This window comes from Poromitra crassiceps, assembly GCF_964638095.1.
Source record: "Poromitra crassiceps genome assembly, chromosome: 18".
NCBI lineage: Eukaryota > Metazoa > Chordata > Actinopteri > Beryciformes > Melamphaidae > Poromitra > Poromitra crassiceps.
In genome coordinates, this window is record NC_139636.1 from 31267963 (window position 1) to 31282231 (window position 14269).

Sequence of the window (14269 nt, forward strand, 5' to 3'; positions counted from 1 at the left end):
CACGGTGTCTGTCCCCACACGGTGTCTGTCCCCACACGGTGTCTGTCCCACACGGTGTCTGTCCCACACGGTGTCTATCCCACACGGTGTCTATCCCCACACGGTGTCTGTCCCACACACGGTGTCTGTCCCACACGGTGTCTGTCCCCACACGGTGTCTGTCCCCACACGGTGTCTATCCCCACACGGTGTCTGTCCCCACACGGTGTCTGTCCCACACGGTGTCTGTCCCACACGGTGTCTGTCCCCACACGGTGTCTGTCCCCACACGGTGTCTGTCCCCACACGGTGTCTGTCCCCACACGGTGTCTATCCCACACGGTGTCTGTCCCCACACGGTGTCTGTCCCACACGGTGTCTGTCCCCACACGGTGTCTGTCCCACACGGTGTCTGTCCCACACGGTGTCTATCCCCACACGGTGTCTGTCCCCACACGGTGTCTGTCCCCACACGGTGTCTATCCCCACACGGTGGCTGTCCCCACACGGTGTCTGTCCCACACGGTGTCTGTCCCACACGGTGTCTGTCCCCACACGGTGTCTGTCCCACACGGTGTCTGTCCCACACGGTGTCTGTCCCCACACGGTGTCTGTCCCCACACGGTGTCTGTCCCCACACGGTGTCTGTCCCACACGGTGTCTGTCCCCACACGGTGTCTGTCCCCACACGGTGTCTGTCCCACACGGTGTCTGTCCCACACGGTGTCTGTCCCCACACGGTGTCTGTCCCGGGGCTAAACCGAGGCATTTGTTGTGCATTTGGTGTTTGTCCAGATCCTAGACCTGCTGCACTTCAAAGACAAGCTGACGGCACTGCAGTTTCAACGTGTGGCCACCAGGGCGGCACTCAGCATGGTGGAGGACAAGCCCCAGTTTGCCCAGCAGTACCTCCTTGCCCCACTCCTCGCACCTCTGCATTGCTGTGCTGCACCCTCCGGTCAGAAACACACAAACACTGTTTAGCAGGTTTAGGGCTCCAGCAGATCAGTGGATTTGAAAAGGCAAAGTCAGGGGATTTGATGCTAAATTCCAATTGTGATTTTCCAAATGGCTCACTTTGCAGGAATATAGCAGAACGTGTTTTACAAGTCGCTTCACACATTCATTCTTAGCCCAGCAGAAGTCTAGAAAAACAACACAGAATAGAATCAAACATTTTGGGAGTGGAATCGCTTCGACATAGTTATGGAAAAGTAATGCGATTTATTTGACATCGCGACCATGGCGATTACAGTTGTCACAGGCAGAGAAATTATTATTTTTTAATGAACAATTTCTTTGATACTGTACTGTATGTCCTCCTGTGTGTGAGGCTGGCCTGGCACCGTGGGACATGCATCTCTATATATACACACAACCGAGTCACACAAACTCCAGAGCAACTTTCCAGGTGTGACTGTGTTTACACTGTGTTTACACTTACATTGTACTGTATGTTCCAGGTGTGACTGTGTTTACACTTACATTGTACTGTATGTTCCAGGTGTGACTGTGTTTTAGACCGTCGGCAAACACATCTTAGATCTTTCACCTTGAAGGACAGTTCAGTTGACTGTAAATGTCTGTATTCACAGCTTAGTGACACATGATGACACATCTATTTAACAGGGCGTCATAACGATGTGTCCCCTCCAGGGACGTGGACGTGCTGTTTAGTGGGACAGTCTAGTCCTCTCAGGGGATCGGACAGTCGTGCAAATTGCCTGGCATTCTTAATTGGTGCTTCGCTCGCGCTTCATTTGTGTGTGTGTGTGTGTGTGTGTGTGTGTGTCTGTGTGTGTGTGTGTGTGTGTGCCTCAAACAGGATGTGGAATGGTGCGGTGTAGGGATGCACGATATATCGGCAATCATATCGGTATCGGTCTGATGTTGCAATGTTACTATCGGTTATCGGTATCAGCCAAATTCTTCACATTGAGATGAAATAATGCAGTAACTCTATGATTTATGGGCTTTTACAAATGTTTTTGAAATAAAGAAACGCATTACTTTTTCAAATTTAGTGTTTACATGTGTTTTTCAGTATGTACATTTTTTTATTATCTTAGAAATGTGTTTTTATACAGATCATATCGACATCGGTAAATATCTGTTATCGGCCATAACAGCAATCTTAATATCGGTTATCGGCATCGGCCAGAATTTTCATATCGGTGCATCCCTAGTGCGGTGGCCTATAGCCAGTAGTGATCACTGTGATCCTCCCATCACGCGCTACGTCCTGCCGGTGGGGGGATGTTTCTATTCACCTCATAAAATATATTTACACATTTGTGTAAATATATTGACACATATGTGTCAATATATTGACACATATATACAGCATGTGCAGTTTTGTATATGTGCATTACTAGCTGTTCACCTGCTTCAGCTTCATTGTGTTGCGTTAGAGGTGTTAGAGGGCTGCTGAACGCTTTTGAGTGTGTGTTTTCCAGGCGAGGGGAACTCCCAAGCTGCTGTGGAGGAGTGGGAGCTGACGCGCTGTGTGGACGATGTGCACAAGGTGAGGACTGTTGAAAAGCTTCTCCCAATATTTATTACAATAAAAAATATTGACGACAATGCAATTTTTCAACCCACACAGTCGGGTCTTCATCATTTTTGCCCGAAGAAGACCCACTGTGTGGGTTGATGAAGACCCCACTGTGTGGGTTGATGAAGACCCCACTGTGTGGGTTGATGAAGACCCCACTGTGTGGGTTGAAACGTTCCATTGTTGTCGCCAAAAATAAATATTTGGAGCTGTTCCAGTGTGCCCATATCCACTTTCCAACACCTGCCCTCAAAGCAGGTTGGATTGTGCACACAAACGACTCCACTGAACTACAAGGTGACGACACCCACTGATATCCACTGAATACCAACAACTGCCTGTAAAGGAACTGTTCCCCTGAAAATGAACATTCAGTCATTCTCTGCTCACCCACATGCTTGTGGAAGGTCGGGTGATGTTTTTTACTCCACAAAACATTTGTGGACTTTTCCAGGGAAACAGAGTTACAGCGTTCCCCTAAACTATTGAAGTGAACGGTGACCAACTTTCAAACATCAACAAATTAGAATGACGGCATCACTTTTATTGCCACGGGAGGTAATCAGATTACAAGGAAAGGTAATCAGATTACAAAGACATTTGACTTAGTGTTACGTATGCAGCGTAGCGTCAATATCAAGAAGTAGAAGATGATCAGGAAATTAAAATGCAAAAAATCAAAAAGTACCCAGAGGAAGAAAAAAAAGGTGCACAGAGAAAAAACATAAAATGGTTCCATACTGCTCAGCTGGCATAATCCAAGTCTCCAGAAGCCCTGAGACCAGAAGCCACGTTGACTTGAGAAGACGTCGCTCACACTCTGTTTTTAGCTGGAATCTTCACTGTAGCCGTGTGTTCGCTTTTGTTTTTTTGTTTGTTTTTTTTAGCCGTGAGCTGAAAGTCGCGTTTTCACTTTCACTTTCAACTCACGACTACTGTGAAGATTTCAGCGAAAAACAGGGTGTAAATGACGTGTTTTGAAGTCAACTTGAAGCGTATAAAATAAATATTTGTTCATTAATGGTAATCGAGGTAAAGGTTTGAAGTAATGGTGATTTGAAGTCATATCTCCAGGTCCTACCTACATGTTTGCTTCTCCGTGTCTGTGTGGCTGTCAGGTGTGGGTGGTGGGGAACAGTCCGTCGGCTCCTCTGCTGAAGGCTCTAGAAGAAGTGCTCCCTGTCATCTTCACACTCTTCTGTTTCACCAAGCAGAACGTCTCCCACCTACGGTAATGTTGTCTCCGTGGTTCTCCTTCTGGTGTCCATCATTCTTTTAAAGGGTGTCTTTACCCATCATCAACCCACTTTGTATCATTATAATGTGGTTAATATAAGCAGATGAGCAGTGTTTACCTTCGCTATAGGTTTTCCACATGGAGAACTCCCATTTCCTCCTCTGGCAAAACGCTCCCTTTTGACGCGTTACGTCACAATGGAACTGCGGAAGTTTTGCTCGAGACGCGGAATCTCCCCCGAGGGCGGCTGTTATTCTTTATTTTTTATTTTTTAAGTATGCTCACATCCATGAATAAGAGCCTTAACAAGGTTTAACGACTTGCAGCTGGCGGGGCGGAGTTTCTGCAGGCAGACAGAGGAAGGATTTTTCTCTGTGAGGAAAACGTATAGAGAAGGTAAACACTGTCCATGTGCTTATATTAGCGAGATTATAATGTAAAGTGGGTTGATAATCGGTAAAGCCATCCTTTAAGTGGTGGTGGTGGGAGGGGGCGGTCATTTTAATGGTCAGATGTTATTAAACCAAACGGGTGTCAGGCAGCCCAGACAGAAATACAATGTAATGGCTACTGTTAACACCATCAAGTAAACCACTAAAGATAGCGCCGTTTTCCAGGAAGTAAACATAAAGGGATTTTGGTATAAAAAGAAAATACAAGAAAAAATAAATGGTGTATTTATCAAGGTGAAAAATCGACCTCAATCATATCTACCGTAGATGCTAATACCAGAGGGCACAGAGGTGTTAAATTTACAATGAAACCACATTTTGGGTTAATTGAGGGATAATTCAAAAGTGTAAACCAATCGGTTATCTGTTAGGGAGAGAGAGGCTGTTTATTGGATAGGAGGGACAGATGGGTGGGATTGTTCAAAAATAGTTGGAATACGCAAAAAAAATATTAGTGTGACTTTAACAGTGCGTGTAAAACTATCCATGTGCTCTGTGCTCCACAGCGCCCCCTGCCAGGAGATCCTGCTGTGGTACCTGGGTCACACGCAGGCGTCCGCGGCCCTGTCTGCGCTGAGGCAGCTCTCCGGCCTGGGAGGACAGATGAGCGAGGTGCCACCAGACTTCCACTTCACCCCTGGGAGCCATGGAGGGGCCAGCCTGAGCACCAGAGACACCCACAGGTGACTGACTCTCATATAGACCCATTCACACCCACAGGTGACTGATTCTCTCAGCACCACAGCATGGACCCATTCACACTACCCCAGATTTGAGTCCAAATTGTTCCCTAGCAACAGAATTCCGGGGAAAGAGTTAGTGCACTACTTTCCTAATAGGGAGCGATTTTCAACAGAGCTAACAACACTTCACTTCCCAGAATCCCCCCACAATACCATGCTCTTAAAGAGACAGGCGCCGGTAAACTATACTTTTTAAGACAAGATTGTAGGCGCTTAAACAATTAGATTTGTTATCATTTAATGACTATTCAGATCTTAACAAAAAGAATGACGCATCCCTACTGCAAATAGTGTTTTGGTGCAACTCTCAGACACTTAGCAAGTGTCATTCTGTTACTGCAGTTATCTTGGTGAAATGAATGCAAAAGTAGTGTAATAAGTAACAAGTTACTCTACACAGACAGTAATATTGTAAAGTAACTTATTACTTTCAAATGAAAGTAACTAGTAACATGTAGTATATTGCATTTTGAAAGTAACTGGCCCAACACTGGTGATCACACTTACACACCTGTCTTCTTGTCTCTCTGTCCTCTCTGTTTGTGTTGTGTGATCACACTCACTCACCTGTCTTCTTGTCTCTCTGTCCTCTCTGTTTGTGTTGTGTGATCACACTCACTCACCTGTCTTCTTGTCTCTCTGTCCTCTCTGTTTGTGTTGTGTGATCACACTCACTCACCTGTCTTCTTGTCTCTCTGTCCTCTCTGTTCGTGTTGTGTGATCACACTCACCTGTCTTCTTGTCTCTCTGTCCTCTCTGTTTGTGTTGTGTGATCACACTCACTCACCTGTCTTCTTGTCTCTCTGTCCTCTCTGTTCGTGTTGTGTGATCACACTCACTCACCTGTCTTCTTGTCTCTCTGTCCTCTCTGTTCGTGTTGTGTGATCACACTCACTCACCTGTCTTCTTGTCTCTCTGTCCTCTCTGTTCGTGTTGCTCTCCCAGCGACGGCGATGACGCGCTGTACGAGCGGCTGTCGGGGGAGCAGTGGAGGCTGGAGTGTCTGATGCAGCTGCTGGCCCAACTCAAAGACAGTGACCTGCCTGGAGACTTCTTCCTGGAGCTGCTGCAGGTACGTGCACACACACACACACACACACACACACACACACACACACACACACACTCACACACACACACACACACACACACATGCAGGTACACACACACACACACACACACACACACACACATGCAGGTACACACACATGCTTCAATACAGAGTAAAAACAAATACATCAAAATAAAACAATACAGCCACAAAGTCCTGAATAAATGCTCACCTTGAATCTACTGAGGAGCTTCACTACGGTCGTTGGAAGCAGTTACCAACTCTTTTGCGAGGAGGGTACAGTAGCTGTTGAAGGTACAGTAGCTGTTGAAGGTACAGTAGCTGTTGAAGGTACAGTAGCTGTTGAAGGTACAGTAGCTGTTGAAGATACAGTAGCTGTTGAAGGTACAGTAGCTGTTGGTACAGTAGCTGTTGAAGATACAGTAGCTGTTGAAGGTACAGTAGCTGTTGAAGGTACAGTAGCTGTTGGTACAGTAGCTGTTGAAGGTACAGTAGCTGTTGAAGGTACAGTAGCTGTTGGTACAGTAGCTGTTGAAGATACAGTAGCTGTTGAAGGTACAGTAGCTGTTGAAGGTACAGTAGCTGTTGGTACAGTAGCTGTTGAAGGTACAGTAGCTGTTGAAGGTACAGTAGCTGTTGGTACAGTAGCTGTTGAAGGTACAGTAGCTGTTGAAGGTACAGTAGCTGTTGAAGGTACAGTAGCTGTTGAAGGTACAGTAGCTGTTGGTACAGTAGCTGTTGGCTGCTCATAAAGTCAGTCCAAGTTGCCAGATGACATCATAAGATAATGTGCATATCAATATGCACACTGTGCACTATGTTTGAATATAAACTGTTGACTCCACCCGCCCGGGTCAGTTATGGTGTACGCTGGTACCAATATAAAGTGTTGACTCCACCCGCCCGGGTCAGTTACGGTGTACACTGGTAGCAATATAAAGTGTTGACTCCACCCGCCCGTGTCAGTTACGGTGTACGCTGGTACCAATATAAAGTGTTGACTCCACCCGCCCGGGTCAGTTACGGTGTACGTACGCTGGTACCAATATAAAGTGTTGACTCCACCCGCACGTGTCAGTTACGGTGTACGCTGGTAGCAATATAAAGTGTTGACTCCACCCGCCCGGGTCAGTTACGGTGTACGCTGGTACCAATATAAAGTGTTGACTCCACCCGCCCGGGTCAGTTACGGTGTACGCTGGTACCAATATAAAGTGTTGACTCCACCCGCCCGGGTCAGTTACGGTGTACGCTGGTACCAATATAAAATGTTGACTCCACCCGCCCGTGTCAGTTACGGTGTACGCTGGTAGCAATATAAAGTGTTGACTCCACCCGCCCGTGTCAGTTACGGTGTACGCTGGTAGCAATATAAAATGTTGACTCCACCCGCCCGGGTCAGTTACGGTGTACGCTGGTAGCAATATAAAGTGTTGACTCCACCCACCCGGGTCAGTTACGGTGTACGCTGGTACCAATATAAAATGTTGACTCCACCCGCCCGGGTCAGTTACGGTGTACGCTGGTACCAATATAAAGTGTTGACTCCACCCGCCCGTGTCAGTTACGGTGTACGCTGGTACCAATATAAAGTGTTGACTCCACCCACCCGGGTCAGTTACGGTGTACGCTGGTAGCAATATAAAGTGTTGACTCCACCCACCCGGGTCAGTTACGGTGTACGCTGGTAGCAATATAAAGTGTTGACTCCACCCACCCGGGTCAGTTACGGTGTACGCTGGTACCAATATAAAGTGTTGACTCCACCCACCCGGGTCAGTTACGGTGTACGCTGGTAGCAATATAAAGTGTTGACTCCACCCGCCCGTGTCAGTTATGGTGTACGCTGGTACCAATATAAAGTGTTGACTCCACCCGCCCGGGTCAGTTACGGTGTACGTACGCTGGTACCAATATAAAGTGTTGACTCCACCCACCCGGGTCAGTTATGGTGTACGCTGGTAGCAATATAAAGTGTTGACTCCACCCGCCCGGGTCAGTTACGGTGTACGCTGGTACCAATATAAAGTGTTGACTCCACCCGCCCGGGTCAGTTACGGTGTACGCTGGTAGCAATATAAAGTGTTGACTCCACCCGCCCGTGTCAGTTACGGTGTACGCTGGTACCAATATAAAGTGTTGACTCCACCCACCCGGGTCAGTTACGGTGTACGCTGGTAGCAATATAAAGTGTTGACTCCACCCGCCCGGGTCAGTTACGGTGTACGTACGCTGGTACCAATATAAAATGTTGACTCCACCCGCCCGGGTCAGTTACGGTGTACGCTGGTACCAATATAAAATGTTGACTCCACCCGCCCGGGTCAGTTACGGTGTACGCTGGTAGCAATATAAAGTGTTGACTCCACCCGCCCGTGTCAGTTACGGTGTACGCTGGTAGCAATATAAAGTGTTGACTCCACCCGCCCGTGTCAGTTACGGTGTACGCTGGTAGCAATATAAAGTGTTGACTCCACCCGCCCGTGTCAGTTACGGTGTACGCTGGTAGCAATATAAAGTGTTGACTCCACCCGCCCGTGTCAGTTACGGTGTACGCTGGTACCAATATAAAGTGTTGACTCCACCCGCCCGTGTCAGTTACGGTGTACGCTGGTACCAATATAAAGTGTTGACTCCACCCGCCCGTGTCAGTTACGGTGTACGCTGGTACCAATATAAAGTGTTGACTCCACCCGCCCGGGTCAGTTACGGTGTACGCTGGTACCAATATAAAGTGTTGACTCCACCCACCCGGGTCAGTTACGGTGTACGTACGCTGGTAGCAATATAAAGTGTTGACTCCACCCGCACGTGTCAGTTACGGTGTACGCTGGTACCAATATAAAGTGTTGACTCCACCCGCCCGGGTCAGTTACGGTGTACGCTGGTACCAATATAAAGTGTTGACTCCACCCGCCCGGGTCAGTTACGGTGTACGCTGGTACCAATATAAAGTGTTGACTCCACCCGCCCGTGTCAGTTACGGTGTACGCTGGTACCAATATAAAGTGTTGACTCCACCCGCCCGGGTCAGTTACGGTGTACGCTGGTACCAATATAAAGTGTTGACTCCACCCGCCCGGGTCAGTTACGGTGTACGCTGGTACCAATATAAAGTGTTGACTCCACCCGCCCGGGTCAGTTACGGTGTACGCTGGTAGCAATATAAAGTGTTGACTCCACCCGCACGTGTCAGTTACGGTGTACGCTGGTAGCAATATAAAGTGTTGACTCCACCCGCCCGGGTCAGTTACGGTGTACGCTGGTACCAATATAAAGTGTTGACTCCACCCGCACGTGTCAGTTACGGTGTACGCTGGTACCAATATAAAGTGTTGACTCCACCCGCCCGTGTCAGTTACGGTGTACGCTGGTACCAATATAAAGTGTTGACTCCACCCGCCCGGGTCAGTTACGGTGTACGCTGGTAGCAATATAAAGTGTTGACTCCACCCGCACGTGTCAGTTACGGTGTACGCTGGTACCAATATAAAGTGTTGACTCCACCCGCCCGGGTCAGTTACGGTGTACGCTGGTAGCAATATAAAGTATTGACTCCACCCGCCCGGGTCAGTTACGGTGTACGCTGGTAGCAATATAAAGTGTTGACTCCACCCGCACGTGTCAGTTACGGTGTACGCTGGTAGCAATATAAAGTGTTGACTCCACCCGCCCGGGTCAGTTACGGTGTACGCTGGTAGCAATATAAAGTGTTGACTCCACCCGCACGTGTCAGTTACGGTGTACGCTGGTAGCAATATAAAGTGTTGACTCCACCCGCCCGGGTCAGTTACGGTGTACGCTGGTAGCAATATAAAGTGTTGACTCCACCCGCACGTGTCAGTTACGGTGTACGCTGGTACCAATATAAAGTGTTGACTCCACCCGCCCGTGTCAGTTACGGTGTACGCTGGTACCAATATAAAGTGTTGACTCCACCCGCCCGGGTCAGTTACGGTGTACGCTGGTAGCAATATAAAGTGTTGACTCCACCCGCACGTGTCAGTTACGGTGTACGCTGGTACCAATATAAAGTGTTGACTCCACCCGCCCGGGTCAGTTACGGTGTACGCTGGTAGCAATATAAAGTATTGACTCCACCCGCCCGGGTCAGTTACGGTGTACGCTGGTAGCAATATAAAGTGTTGACTCCACCCGCACGTGTCAGTTACGGTGTACGCTGGTAGCAATATAAAGTGTTGACTCCACCCGCCCGTGTCAGTTACGGTGTACGCTGGTAGCAATATAAAGTGTTGACTCCACCCGCACGTGTCAGTTACGGTGTACGCTGGTAGCAATATAAAGTGTTGACTCCACCCGCCCGGGTCAGTTACGGTGTACGCTGGTAGCAATATAAAGTGTTGACTCCACCCGCACGTGTCAGTTACGGTGTACGCTGGTACCAATATAAAGTGTTGACTCCACCCGCCCGGGTCAGTTACGGTGTACGCTGGTAGCAATATAAAGTGTTGACTCCACCCGCACGTGTCAGTTACGGTGTACGCTGGTACCAATATAAAGTGTTGACTCCACCCGCCCGGGTCAGTTACGGTGTACGCTGGTAGCAATATAAAGTATTGACTCCACCCGCCCGGGTCAGTTACGGTGTACGCTGGTAGCAATATAAAGTATTGACTCCACCCGCCCGGGTAGCCTGACAACTGCTACTGTGAGCGGGGACTGAGGCGGGAGGGGCGGCGCTGTGTGTGTGAAGCCAGCAGCCATACCAAATGCTTTGCACATTAAAGGAGGAAACACAGCAACATTTTGGGAGATCAGCCATATTCCCAATAGGAGAAGGAGAAGATCGATGTCCTCAGTGTGGATTTGTTCATCAAAGTAAACCTCACTCTATGCTCTTCCATGTCCCTGCCTGGACTGCAGGAGTTGACCAGCTGGGCAGCAGCAGAGGAGGAGGAGGAGGAGGAGCCAGAGGTGGACGTGTCGGCCATGACCCTCCTGGAGGCGGAGCAGCATCTGTCGGCTCGTGCGGAGGGGCGTGGCCAAATGCTCGCAATGCTGCAGGTGCTAGCAGCCGTGTGCGAGTCTCTGCCACACACTCTGCTGCTGAGAAAAACCACACAGGTGAGTTTCTGCCACACACTCTGCTGCTGAGAAAAACCACACAGGTGAGTTTCTGCCACACACTCTGCTGCTGAGAAAAACCACACAGGTGAGTCTCTGCCACACACACTGCTGCTGAGAAAAAAACACACAGGTGAGTCTCTGCCACACACTCTGCTGCTGAGAAAAACCACACAGGTGAGTCTCTGCCACACACTCTGCTGCTGAGAAAAACCACACAGGTGAGTCTCTGCCACACACACTGCTGCTGAGAAAAACCACACAGGTGAGTCTCTGCCACACACACTCTGCTGCTGAGAAAAACCACACAGGTGAGTCTCTGCCACACACTCTGCTGCTGAGAAAAACCACACAGGTGAGTCTCTGCCACACACTCTGCTGCTGAGAAAAACCACACAGGTGAGTCTCTGCCACACACACACTGCTGCTGAGAAAAAGCACACAGGTGAGTCTCTGCCACACACTCTGCTGCTGAGAAAAACCACACAGGTGAGTCTCTGCCACACACTCTGCTGCTGAGAAAAACCACACAGGTGAGTCTCTGCCACACACACTGCTGCTGAGAAAAACCACACAGGTGAGTCTCTGCCACACACACTCTGCTGCTGAGAAAAACCACACAGGTGAGTCTCTGCCACACACTCTGCTGCTGAGAAAAACCACACAGGTGAGTCTCTGCCACACACTCTGCTGCTGAGAAAAACCACACAGGTGAGTCTCTGCCACACACACACTGCTGCTGAGAAAAACCACACAGGTGAGTCTCTGCCACACACTCTGCTGCTGAGAAAAACCACACAGGTGAGTCTCTGCCACACACTCTGCTGCTGAGAAAAACCACACAGGTGAGTCTCTGCCACACACTCTGCTGCTGAGATGGAACAATGTTTATAACAGAAAACTGAAATATTTAATATGAAGAAATATTGATTATGAAGAAAGGAGAAAAGATTTGAGATACAAATGTAATTATTAGGTTATTATGGATGTATGGATGTGATTTTTGACATTTGCGGTAGTATAGTAGTAGTATTGTCAATGGGTTTTTAAAGACATCTTGCTCTTGCAATAGAGGGGCTAATGCTATTTGAGGGGCGTTGGCATGGAAACGTTTGGAATGCCCTGACTGAACTACAGGACTAGAATATTGTGTTTGAAATGCCGTGATAAGATGTTGTTTGAGATGTATGGACACAGTGCTATGCTTCTTCATGCCTATAGAAAGCTTCACATCTTAAACACACAGACTTGCACTAGAACCAGAGCCCTGTCATGATGCCTTCAGTTACAAGGTTCCCATGGCTCCTTGAAATCCTTGAACGTTTCTGAATTTGAGAGGAAAAAGGCCTTGAAAGTTTTGGAAAATAGACATAAGTAGACATGGGTCTACTTAACGCTGTCTGTCTGTATGTTTGTGTGTCTCCTTGTTGATCCTTCTTCACGTGCTGTTTCAGCCAAACTCCTGAATGTTTGTCTGTGAGCTTCTGTAAAGTACTAGTTTTTTACACTACAAACATTCTCAGTGTTGTAGCAGGAATGAACCTTGAGCTCTGTCTCAATCTCAAACTGCCATGTTGGCATGGATCTGATCTAATTGGGCCTGGAAGGTCCTTGAAAAGTCATTGTGGAACCCTGGAGCTAAACAAGAAAAAGCCAGCACTCAAAAAGTCCTTTTCAATATTTAATTTACCTCAGTCAGGAATACAGCAGCACATGCATGTTTCGGCCCTACGGCCTTCCTCAGTGTGGTGCAGTACAGGGCGGAGATGACGTTTAACCCTGGAGCTAAACATGGAAGCTAGATGCAGCATTATGTGAATGCCCACACAGAGAGCAAAAAGCACCATTTATATATAGAGTCCCCTATTTGCTTATATTAGAACTACATCATGTTTATGGCCTGGTTGTGACAATGTAGTCTCTGTCAGAGATGGGGACTTGGACTTGTGATTAGGGCTGCCCTCGACCAAAGATTATCCTGGTCGACCAGAAATCGACCACAGCTCCGACCAATTTTTTTTTTTTGCAGTGTACTTTTTTTTCTTATTTTGTGCAGTGTACTGACTACTAGGGGTGGGAATCACCAGATGCCCATGATACGATACTAAAACGATACTCGAGTCACGATACGATAGTATTGCCATATTGCGATATCGCCGATATTGCGATATATTGAATATTGCGATATATTGAATATTGCGATATTTCGATATATTGCGATTTATTACTTTTTCAACTGCAAATGATGTCCCCAAAGGAAAACTTTGTCAACATCTGGTTCATATAAGAACAATTTTCCAGTCTGTACATCTGATCTGACTTCAACCATTTTATTGCAGCAACATTGTCAAGTAGACAGACCAACAACTTTCATAAAGTCATGTCATAGTTGCATGCACCTGACAAACTGAACTGTTTGTTACAGTCTACTTACAGTCCACCTTAACTGGATGTGTGTGTGTGGGCTACTGTACTTAGGTAGTTTTTGAACAATGCAACTTCACTTCACTTGCACAAAACATCTTGTGCAGCCCATTCAGTAACTGGGGAATTTGTAAATTACTGTTATGACAAAACTGTTACTGTTAAAACAAAAGGAAAATATGCTACCGTTTGTTTACTGCTGGCCTTGGAACTAAAGTTTATAGCAGCCCGGTGGCCTGGCATGGCATGGCCTGCATTTTTTTTTTTTTTTTTAACAAAATTATTAACAACAGCGATTGCTCGACCAACGTGAATCTCGTCGACCAAACAATCGACCAATCGACCTGGAGGGGGCAGCCCTCCTTGTGATTCAAGTCGCACTTGAGGTGCACAGACAGTGACTTGAGATTTGGGACTCCTGAACAATCGTTATTTATTTATTTCATTTATTAACATGAAGGAAATGTCTGATAAGCTGAATGTTATTCCTTCCCGAGGACGCTCTATAATATAGATATATGATCATAGTCTATATTTTCATGCACAACCTTAAGTCATCTGGTGTGCGTGGCCACATAGGTTACAGTTATTATCGCATGCCTAATAGTGCTGATCTATATACTGTTGCTGATACTGTATGCTAATAGATAAAGGAGTGATAATACAGTACATCTATGAATTCCTTACATATACTCTAGCTATGCACTATGCAGTGTACTAAGC

The 14269-nt window shown here is 47.4% G+C and overlaps 1 protein-coding gene across 1 annotated transcript in view; it reads left to right on the forward strand.

Moving 5' to 3' along the window:
• tango6 (transport and golgi organization 6 homolog) overlaps nucleotides 1-14269 on the forward strand; it is a 49078-nt gene that overhangs the window by 5719 nt on the left and 29090 nt on the right. The window contains exons 6-11 of the mRNA XM_083654348.1: nucleotides 775-937; nucleotides 2436-2503; nucleotides 3652-3764; nucleotides 4729-4905; nucleotides 5911-6037; nucleotides 10922-11122. Coding sequence (XP_083510474.1) covers nucleotides 775-937; nucleotides 2436-2503; nucleotides 3652-3764; nucleotides 4729-4905; nucleotides 5911-6037; nucleotides 10922-11122 — 849 coding nt within the window. The remainder of the gene's footprint in view (nucleotides 1-774; nucleotides 938-2435; nucleotides 2504-3651; nucleotides 3765-4728; nucleotides 4906-5910; nucleotides 6038-10921; nucleotides 11123-14269) is intronic.